Genomic DNA, 11,639 nt, shown 5'->3' with positions numbered 1-11,639 from the left:
GCCAGTCTTGATCTGTGGGACATTGTAATGAACCCTTTTAGTCCCACATCGGCTATGAGATGGACTCCTTGTGTGCATATAAGTGATGGGCATCCTTCACCACTAGGCCAGTTTTTTAGTGACACGCTCTCCTCACCACTTGTGTACATAACAACAGGGTTTTTGTTTTGAGTCTCCCCTCTAGAGGGTTTCTTTTATTTTTTTTTTTTTTCTTTTCGTGTTTTAGTGGGTCAAGCTTCGGCTCTGTTTGTCAAAAAGAATAAAGATGATTGAAGTTTATATTTGTTTGGAGCTAAATAGAGCAAGAGCTAATTTAAAATGACGATTTTAATTGATTAAAGAATATACCTTGTACTCAAGTTTTATTGAAAAATCACATGAGACTAATTGAAGAATAATTAAAGACTATACTTACCTTGATTGAAGACGGTGTTTTGTTATACAATAATAATAATAATAATAATAATAATAATAATAATAATAATAATAATAATAATAATAATAATAATAATAAAAGAGTTTACTCAAAAAAAGAAGAAGAAGAGATACATAATACATCAAGACTGAAACCCAAAATATAGTAACATGAGTATATATATCTGCCAATTATTCAGACACGAGAAAATAAAAGACAAGTTCTACTTAAAATCTAAAGGAAATCAGGCACAAACTCATGAGCATCCCCATTGATCACCTTCATGAGCAGTTCATTCCAAGTGTCAATAGGACCAGGCAAGCACCAGTGGATACAGTCATTCTCAACTGATTGGTGACCGCCATAAGGGCCTGGATGGCCATCGGGTCTCAACAGTGAAAGATGGTAAATATCAAGCAGCTTGATTCTCACCTCATTCCTTGCTCCAATGGAAGCAGCCTTCGCAAACTCCTCAACCTCAACTCTCCTCATTCTAAGGTCTGAACTCTTACCATTGAATTCCCCTTCTTTAAATGGCTTAGTCCTGTTGCAAATTCTTTCACTAGGAGACCCTCCATCCTCCCAGTGGTTTGGTGCCCACGTCCTAAAGATAACAAAGGGTTTGTGCTCAGATGTAGTAATAAACTTGAAAGTCAACTGAAGTGCCCTCCTGTATGCCACATAATCATCTATCTTGTTGAAGTCCAAGTCGGGACAGAAATGGCAGCCGACAACTTCATTGTTCTCATACATGATTATTCTTTTGTATAACCACTGGCTGCCAGAAAAAACAATGTAATCGTACTTGTTATACATCTCTGTCCACTTGCCATCCAGCATGTCAAGATGAATTTGATAGGGCAGATCATGTTCAGTCCGGGAAGCGAGTAGAAATGGAGACCAGATCTCATAGATTGTGAGGTTGTACTCGGGGTAGTACCACGTCCTGGTCTTGTCTCCATCATAATATATTTCATCAGGTGTTGCTACCTGGATTAGACAACAAAGTGGGTCAGGATATATATATATATTTATATTATCTTAGTTCTAGTTTGATTTCTGGAGATTGGGTTATCACCGGAGAGATTAGGCAGAGCAAAGAATCCACGTGGTTGGAGAAGATTGCGTCGCCGATAAATGCCCATGATTTATTGCGCATTGAGTTCAGAAATTTGAGTGGATCAAAAGGAGGTAAGTCACAGCCACTTGGTTGCCATTTCCAGTGAAGAAAACCTGTGTCAGGCCTTCCATTTTTCAAACAATTTGTATAACTTGCAACGTGATGACAGGTTTTATATGTGTACGGTGGTCCTTCAGCTTTTGGAATCCACTTCCCAATAGAAAGATCACATACTTCTGCATCAGCTCAATGATCAGAAGAAGTAGCTATAATTGAAGTTCCAATTATTTCTGACAGGAAACTACCTTTCTTGAAATATTGCTCTTCTTGAACTTCCAATTCCTTCAGAAAAGGCCTGATATTCACTAGTTCTTGTTTGTCTAGTGTTAAAGAGTCTGAAATAAACAAAAACATACATACAAAAATATAACTCTTCTTAAACCTCAGCAAAATTAACCCAAGAACAAACAAAGAGAAGCTAAGATTATGATACTTTTTTCGGTCTCCGGTGACTGTGAATTGAAGTTGCTGATGAAGAGATAACAAGCTGCTACAGCCAAGAGAACAACACCAATGAACCTTAAGAACATCAGGCTAATGCTCTTCCTCCTCTCCTGCAGTAGTAATGGATCAGAGGCCACAACCTCTATATTGTCTGCCATTACCGTCTCTCTGAGCTCAAAGCAAAAGAAAGCAATGAGTGAGATGCTACTATGACTCTCAATATATATATATATATATATATTAATATAAAGCTTTCATTATGGTCAGGACTGCTATTAATTATTCAGAATTCCTTTATTGTTTGTATTTATACTTTGCTATAAATAAAGCACATTGTGATAAACTCCATATAACACGTACGTAATACATTATTGCTATTGATTGGATCTAGTAATTGTTGTTTCCTCATGAATGTGAAGGACCATAATTGAGCGGTCCATATATACAATAGTGAAGTCTGTGGCGGTTTAAGCAACTCTCCAAATTCATCAAGAGACATACAACGCACGACTTAGTTAATTAGATGAGACGAGCAAATGTGTCTAGCTAGATTCGCTCAACCTTATTGCAGTATCACAAAGTTCATTGATATGTCAAGCATCTTGCACCCTATGCATAATTTTTACAAGGATAGAAGAACCACCATATCAAAGGCTGCTAGTTTCCAAGGTAATCATATTCCGAATAAATGATTAATTAATTTGAGCAGAATAGTGTGAACAGTACTCTATCACTGTGACAAGATGCCCTTCCCCAGGAAGCATTTGGAAGACTGCATACCGTCTTAAAATTAATGATTGCGCATGGTTGGTAAAGAATAACAAGATTCTTACTACAGATACTTTGTGGTGCCGTAGCTGAACTTCTTTGCTTATTTTGTGATGCTGATAGCCACTCAATTAAGCACTATAAATGTTTTTGTCCCACCACAAGCAGCATTTGAGATTGTTATATATTGTTTACTTTTGTCTTATGATACCTTTCACTGATTCCTAATGGATCTTCTGTGTGGTTAGAGCATAATAGAAAAGATGCGGTTCTTATTTTCTCGCAAGTGGATCTTCTGTGTCTCACTTTCTCATTATGGTTCCTGTAACTCTTTTTTATTATAATATATGTAATTTATTAATTTTTTTAAAAAATATGGATAGTAAATGTCATATTTATTTACTTCGTAGTATTAATTTGATTTTATTATTAATGTTAATGGTACCCACAAATCCAACCACCCAGTAGTTTTTTCCATTGTTCATAATTTTTTTTCCAGCCAGTAGAAATGCTTTATCTTTTTTAGCAAATAAATAAAGTTTAAGAGATCAAAGACAAAAATGGTATATAATTACATTTGTCAGTATTGTCTCTCAATTATTCATACACAGCATCTATTGTACATGTCTTTCAGAGAATCTGCTAAACTTTTGGTGGTCCCTTTTGCCTTGATATTCTATGTAACTTCCATTCTTCTGTGGACCTCTTGTAACTCATTTCTAAAGAAATAAATAAATATCTCATGTTCTTTTTTGTTTTTTTTTGTAAAAGTAAATTGAACCATCAAATTATTGAAGAAAAATAATGATATATAATATATACCAGAACAAAACAACTAAACGCATCTCCTGGACTTCCGAACAAGGCAGCACAAGAAAGAATATATGGAAGTTAACTCTGAATTAAATGGAACTTGGAAAGTTTCAGCTGATTCAAAGATATAGACAATGACCTTATGAGCTGGCAATGAATAATTGAGACAATATAGACAAACTTACCATGTGATCGAGTGCAATACAATCCAATACAAACCAGTACAATAATAAATTGAAACTCACTTGACACGAAGAAGCATTGGCCTCTTCTCTTGTAACCCAGGTTCCTAAAGATCAAGTAACACATGGGAACAATCAAGTCAGTGGTTGCCATTATTGTCCTCTACTTAAAATTAAAAAAACGTTTGATGCTGATAAGATTTCTAGGAAAGCACAGGCGCCGTTGAGTCTCAAATTCATTGTCACATCTAAGCACAAGCCCTTTGTTATACTTAGACATGGTCACTATGTCACTATTAAGATGGAGAGTTGCCTAATTATAGAGTTTCTGATAGGACTAGGCCAGTTAGAGAAGGGAAAATCAGTGGAGTGTTTTCCCCCTTGTTAAATTATGAAGAATCCTTATCTCCTATCTTAAACTCCAATTAGAAGAGCTTTTAATGAGCTTAAAAGCCTATAGCAGCTCGGCACAATCAGTGAAAGTGCAACCAATTCTCATCTTCAATTCTTGGGTATATTTCAGGGCCAATTGGAGTGCCATAATTTTGGCAGATAAGCTTGAATTCACTCAAATATGGCAGCAACCTGCAAATACCAATCTGCAGTTAGTATACAACATTACAAATCCTACTCCTCTTCATTTTATTCCAACTTCCATGCAGTATCTGCAAATAGAATTAAACTTGCACAGGACAAAACGTTAGCGTTAGCTATTAACACACTCATAGAATAGCTAACAGGCCTCCTATACTCAGCCACATGGTTTCACAGGTCATTTAGCAATCAAACTGAAATCTAGCTGAATTTTTCTAAAATTAAAGTGGTATCCGGCTTTCCATATGCACCATATGCTGGCCGTGATGATCGAAGCAATAAACTTAGAGGTTTAGAGTGGTTATGACTAACGAACCAGCTATCAGAAGACACTCTGGAGTAGTTAAAATGAGGGGATTGAGTTGATGTTGAGGAGTTTAAAAAGGTTGCAGCCATTGGAACAACGAATGGGGTGAGAATAAAGCTACTTGATATTTACCATCTTTCACTCTTGTGACGTGATAAGCATCCAGGTCCTTATGGTACTTACCATCCGTTTGATGTTGATAAAAGAAGAAAGTTAAAAATGATTTCATGCATTGGTGCTTGCCTGGTCCTATTAACACTTGGAATGTATTATTACTAAAGATGTTAATCAGTGGAAATGCTGATGACTCTGCTTCTGTGTTACGGGTTCAATTGAGCAAATGGCGCCAATCTGTGACAAAGGCGGGGAGAAGAATTTTAAAGATCGTCACGTGCTCGGGAGGTCGCTGGTTGAGTCAGTTGAGCAACTTTATTCCAGCACAGCAGCTGACGAGGCAACAGAGAAGATGGTTGGGCGACGAAGCGGGCGAGTGAGAAGGGAAAATCAAAGGCTGAAGGGATTCGTTACAGGAGACAGCTGGTCCTATGGCAGTAAAGGACGAGGCACAACTTACCACTAAGTGGTTACACCTACGTGGACAGGGTCTATATAAACTAAAGAAGAGTGGAGAAGAAGTAAGAAAGAAGAGAGAAAGTTCTAGGCCTGGTGTGGAGTCTCTCCGGTGGTCCTCTCCGGCGATTCCGATCAGGAGGGAAGTGATTCCCAGTTATCTTCCTTTTCCTGTCTTTTATCCGATCTATAGCTATGTGAGCTCGGTAATTTCCATTTCTTTTCCATTTGAGGATTATTACTTGTTTGTTGAAAACCCTTGATGTTACGGTGGTTTGCATCTTTTCTCGGTAAATGGATGTTATTAGATGCTAATTTGAGAACTATCTCGAGGGTAATTAGAGTTTTCCGAATAGAAACTCTTTGAATTTCATTGAGAAGTTGATTGCTAATTCAATTTGAGATAGATTTCTACTGTTATTGAATTTCCTTGATTAAGTTCTAGGAAAAATTAGATTTACATATTTGGTGCTTTCATTATGGCTGACCATACTCGTCAGAAGGATCTCAATGCCAAGCTTGATTTGATACTCTCTACTATGGATCAAAGGGAGGAAAGATTGTTAATGGCTATGGATCAACGGGATGAGAAAGTTAAGCAGTTAGAACAAGCTTTACTCACTTTCACAAAAGTATTTTGAAAATCAGCAAAATCAGAGTACTGCTAGTACTTCTTCTTTACCTCATCCTCTACAGTATGAGTTAATCAGTGAGAATGAACAGAAGGGTACCAAGATCTATCATACCAGATCCGTTAAAGTTGATTTTCCACGGTTTGAAGGAATTGATGTGCTTAATTGGATATTCAAGGCCGAGCGATACTTTTGATTATTCACGGTGTGGAAGAAGGTGAGAAAAAATACAATTGGCTATTATTCATTTTGATGGCCAAGTAGTTCCATGGTACCAGATGTTACACAAAAGCGGGATGCTAACCCGTGGCAATCATTGGTCAAGGCATTGGTTCATGATTATGGACCCTACGTGTATGAATCTCCAGTTATGCATTGTTCGACCTTTTTTTCAAGAGGATTACGTGGCCACTTATTATGCTAGATTCATGGAATTGGCTAATAGAGTAGAGGGAATGTCGCCCTCTGCATTTTTGTCTCGATTTATCAGTGGGTTGAAACGAGATATTCAACGGGATGTAATTCCTTGGAAACCGGATTCCTTACCGGCGAGTCTCATTGGCAAAGCTTTATGAAGAGAAATATAACCCTTCTAACAAGAATTGGTCCCGGAAAAACTCTTTTTCTCCTGATATCACTCCTTCGCTACATCAAGCAAAGGGAACACCTCGCCTAATCGAGGCGACTCCGGTTCTTCCGAGTTGGGGCCACCGGGTTCCACATCGAGGCGAGTATCCTCGGCACCTGTCGAGCAATCTCCATACGGGAAAAATAAGCTTTTAATGAAATGCAACTGCGCAAAAGCTAAAGGCTTATGTTTCAATTGTGATGAGAAGTTTACACCTTCTCATCGATGTGCTAATAGGAGACTTTTGTTATTACAATGGGATGAAGATTCTACTGAGGAGTCACAGCATGATGGGAATGACTTTGTTGTGGAGTTAGATACTACTTCACAGGCTGAGGAGCAGTCACTTAAACATTCATTAAATGCCATGAATAGCACTACGGTTTTACGGTACTCTACGATTTTTACGGCACAATTAATGGACATTCGATCAAAAATTCTCCTCGATGGGAGGCGATGGCGATAGTTTCATTCAGCAGAGACTTGCTCGATTTACGAATTTAGATGTGCGACCGACATACGCATTCAAAGGTCTTAGTGGGCGATGGTCGGGACATTAGAAGTTACTGTTGTATCCACCAACTACCAATTCGGTGCAGGGGCCACACTTTTGGCAGTTCTGTTTTTCTATTGCCTATAGCGGGAGGCGGAAATCATCCTAAGCATTTGCTTGGTTGGCCACACTTGGCGCTCATGTTGTGGATTATAGCAAGCTCTCCATTCAATTTTTTCACAAGGGACAATTTATTACTTTGCAAGGTGATACGGGGGTTCTTCCACTGAGATATCTCTCCACCAATTGAACAGACTATCTTCATCCAAGTCGATTCTTTGAATCTTATGAGATTTATCCTTGACACGACAATTCAAGCTGGTGTCAATGCAAAGTGTATGTCTACTATGGTGATGAAACTCGGGAAATGATTTTTTTCTGAGATATGCCCGATACTTTACGAGAATTATTATTAAAGTATCGACGGGTTTTCTCTGTCCCAAGTGGTCTTCCTCCTTCCAGAAGCTGCAATCATCGTATTCCTTTACAGACAGATTCACAACCGGTCAAGGTTAGGCCATACCGGTACCCACATGCCGAAATCGAAATTGAATCAATGGTATCTCAAATGTTGCGGGGATGGAATAATTGAACAGAGTACTAGCCCTTTTTCCTCCCCAGTGTTGCTAGTTAAAAAGAAAGATGGGTCTTGGCGTTTCTGCATTGACTATAGAGCATTGAATGCAATTACCATTAAGGATGCTTTTTCCCATACAGTGATCGATGAGTTGCTTGATGAATTACATGGGGCGAAATTTTTCTCCAAATTAGATTTGAGGTCGAGGGCTATCACCGGGTGTTGTTACACTACGAAGGCAGACACAAAAGCGGCATTCGGACACATCATGGCCATTTTTCAATGGCTTGTCATGCCATTTGGTTTTATCGAATGCTCTGCCACTTTTTCAAGCATTAATGAATGGTATTTTCAGTTTTGCCATGAGGAAATTTGTCTTGATCTTTTTCGATGACATTTTGGTGTATAGTGTAGATTGGGAAAAGCCACATTAAGCATCCGGAGATTGTCTTTGCTAGCCTTACTTGATAATCATCTCTATGCCAAGTATTCCAAATCTTTGTTTTGGTATGTATCAAATTGACTATTTGGGTCATTTGGTCTCTGTGAGGGAGTCAAGATGGACACATCAAAAGTGGAATCAATTCTTAAGCGGCGAGTACACGCAGTGATCAAACAATTGCGAGGGTTTTTTTGGGACTCGGTGATTTACTACCGCGAGTTCATACTGAGATATCACGACAATTGCGGGACCTCTTACTGAGATACTGCTAAAAAAAGATAACTTTCAATGGTCGGATTCAGCTCAGTCTGCATTCTTGGAATTGAAAACTTCTATATCATCGGCACCGGTATTGAAATTACCAGATTTTTCGTTACCTTTTGTTTTAGAAAGCAGATGCATCCGGGGACGGGGATGGAGCTATCCTCGGCCGGAATAATCACCCGATAGCATTTTTTTCCGGAAATTGACACCAAACATGCAAAAACAATCGACCTATGTCGAGGGAGCATTTTGCGATCCATTTGAGACATTGGGAAATCGAGACATTATTTGATTGGGCGCGATTTATTATCCGGACTGATCGAGGGAATCCTTGAAAGCACTTATGCCGACAAACAATTCGAGACACCGAACAACAACGGTGGCTACCTAAATTGTTGGGTTATAACTTTTCCATTGAATATAAACACAGGAAAGAAAAATTTGGGTCTGGCGATGCCTTTGTCGAGACAATTTATGGCTTTCTCTTGGTTCAGAGTGACATTTTGAATCAAATTATTCAATGCCAATTGAATGATCCTTTACTGTCTTGATATGATTCATCAGTTTGCAACAACACTAAAAGCGTGGATTCACATTATTAGTGGAAGCACAACATCTTTGTGGTATGATCATAAAAATTTTTTTATTCGACAATGGTTCTCACGAAAAAAATCTTCTTACGTATGAATTCCATGCTACTCGATTCGAGGGGACATCTTTGGGTCCTTACGGACTTTTACAAGACTTGCTAACCGATATATGTGGAAAAGGAATGCGACGGGGATGTGCTTCACTTTATTGAAATTGCACAGTGCATCAGCAGGGCGAAGGAGAGTCATACTCATCCGGGAGGCTTGTTACAACCGTTGCCTATACCTCATCAAATTTGGGAGGATATAGCAATGGATTTCATATTGGGGCTACCAGTATCCAAAGGTTTCTCTGTGATCATGGTAATTGTTGATCGTTTGTCCAAATTCGGACATTTTATTCCACTGAAATCAGATTTTACAAGTGTTAGTGTGGCTGAAGCTTTCATTCAGAATATAGTTAAACTACATGGGTTCCCGATTCGATTATTCTTGATCGAGATAGAAGGTTTCTAAGCAAATTACGGCAAACTCTTTTTTTAAAAGCTATGGGAACTACTCTATCAATGTCTTCTTCTTACCACCCATAAGCGGATGGCCAATCTGAAGCCCTTAACAAATGTCTTGAGTTGTACCTGCGGTGCTTTGTCTCAGAAAATCCCAGAAATTGGGTTAATCTACTGCCATGGGCCCAATTCTGGTATAACACTTCATTCCATTACTGGTCTTTTGCAATGTCTCCTTTTTAAGATTGTTTTTTTGGAAGGGATCCTCCTCATTTGCTTACCTATTACTCAAATGATCAAGACCCTCACGAGGGTAGCTCTCTTCTGCATGACAGCGAGATCGGGTATTACAACAGCTCAAACAGAATCTATTGAAGGCTCAAGTGAGAATGAAAAAAATGGCAGACAAAAAGAGGGACTGAAATCTCTTTTTGAGGTGGGTGATTTTTGTATTGGTTAAATTGCGACCATACAGGCAACATTCCTTGGCCTTGAGGAGAAACCAGAAACTAGGTATGAGATACTTTGGACCTTTTCGGGTTCTACAGAGAATTGGCACAGTGGCTTACAAACTCCAATTGCCAGACAATGCAAAAATACATCCAGTTTTCCATGTGTCTTTACTTAAAAAATGCCATACTAGTGATAATTTGGTCTCTTCCAGCATACCATTGTCATTCCTAACTGATGAGCATGGTCCTCTTCTACAACCTCGAGGCCATTTTTGCGAGCAGAGATATCTTGCACAATGGCAGGGTGATTCGCTCGAGTTTTTGGTAAAATGGGAGGATGATTACCATACATGGGAGGATGCCGCTCATGTCGCCAAGAATTACCACGACCTTGATCTTGAGGACAAGATCTTTGAAAAATGGGGGGTATTGTTACGGGTTCAATTGAGCAAATGGCGCAATGCGTGACAAAAGGCGGGGAGAAGAATTTTAAAAGATAAAGTCACGTGCTCGGGAGGTCATTTGGTTGAGTCGGTTGAGCAACTTTATTCCAGCACGGCGGTGACGAGGCAGAGAGAAGATGGTTGGGCGACGAAGCGGGCGAGTGAGAAGGGAAAATCAAAGGCTGAAGGGATTCGTTACGGAGGCAGTGGTCCTATGGCGATGAGGGCGAGGCACAACTTACCACTAAGTGGTTACACCCTACGTGGGACGAGGGGTCTATATAAACTAAAGAAGAGTGGAGAAGAAGTAAGAAAGAAGAGAAAGTTCTAGGGCACGGTGTGGAGTCTCTCAGGTGGTCCTCTCCGGCGATTCCGATCGGGGAGGGAAGTGATTCGCAGTTATCTTCCTTTTCCTGTCTTTTATCCGATCTATAGCTCTGTGAGCTCAGTAATTTCCATTTCTTTTCCATTTGAGGATTATTACTTGTTTGTTGAAAACCCTTGATGTTCTGGTGGTTTGCATCTTTTCCTGGTAAATGGATGTTATTAGATGCTAATTTGAGAACTATCTGAGGTAATTAGAGTTTTCCTGAATAGAAACTCTTTGAATTTCATTGAGAAGTTGATTGCTAATTCAATTTGAGATAGATTTCTCTGTTATTGAATTTCCTTGATTAAGTTCTAGGAAAATTCGTTACATTCTGCTTTACTCTAGAATGTCACATTTCAGTTGATTTATTATGTGTTTTTCTTTCAAATGTGGAAGATGGACCACATGTTCGAAGTAAGTAATGAATGCTCACACACCTTAAAGATAGTCCAAATACATTTATAAAATAAATGATAAAATCTAAAATCTATTAACAGTACAAGAAAAATGCTAATGAAAAAATTGGTATAGAAGAAAATCTTTTCAAATTTGTCCCAACATTTGACATGGAACTAACAACTGTGTAAAATATATAATTTTTTAAATATTTTTTAAATTTATACCGTGCTAAATATAAAAATTTAATAATTTTTAAAACAGTGCCAAATGCAGTGTCAACCTTTATTTTTTTTGAAAAAATAATTTATTAATACCGTGGCAAAGACCGTGACAAAAACACAAATATAATAGTATATTAATATCGTGACAAAATATAAATATAATAGAATATTAATATTGTGCCAAATGTTGTGCCAAATGTTGTGCCAAAATGCAAATATAATAGTATATTAATACCGTGCCAACTACTGTACCAAAAATGCAAATTTAATAATTTATTAATACAGTGTC

General features: G+C 38.3%; 1 protein-coding gene across 1 annotated transcript; it reads right to left on the bottom strand.

Moving 5' to 3' along the window:
• Nucleotides 1–533: 533 nt before the first annotated feature.
• Nucleotides 534–2,253, bottom strand: LOC120257874 (protein trichome birefringence-like 26). The gene is made up of 4 exons (XM_039265163.1): nt 2,029–2,253; nt 1,841–1,930; nt 1,494–1,771; nt 534–1,405 (listed from the first exon to the last, which is right to left on the bottom strand). The coding sequence occupies exons 1-4, from the start codon at nt 2,195–2,197 to the stop codon at nt 650–652; spliced, it is 1,293 nt and encodes a 430-aa protein (XP_039121097.1). The 5' UTR covers nt 2,198–2,253; the 3' UTR covers nt 534–649.
• Nucleotides 2,254–11,639: the final 9,386 nt, after the last annotated feature.

This window comes from Dioscorea cayenensis, chromosome 4, assembly GCF_009730915.1.
Source record: "Dioscorea cayenensis subsp. rotundata cultivar TDr96_F1 chromosome 4, TDr96_F1_v2_PseudoChromosome.rev07_lg8_w22 25.fasta, whole genome shotgun sequence".
NCBI lineage: Eukaryota > Viridiplantae > Streptophyta > Magnoliopsida > Dioscoreales > Dioscoreaceae > Dioscorea > Dioscorea cayenensis.
Note: the sequence above shows the minus strand (reverse complement) of the source record. Positions and strands in the feature narration are given on the sequence as shown.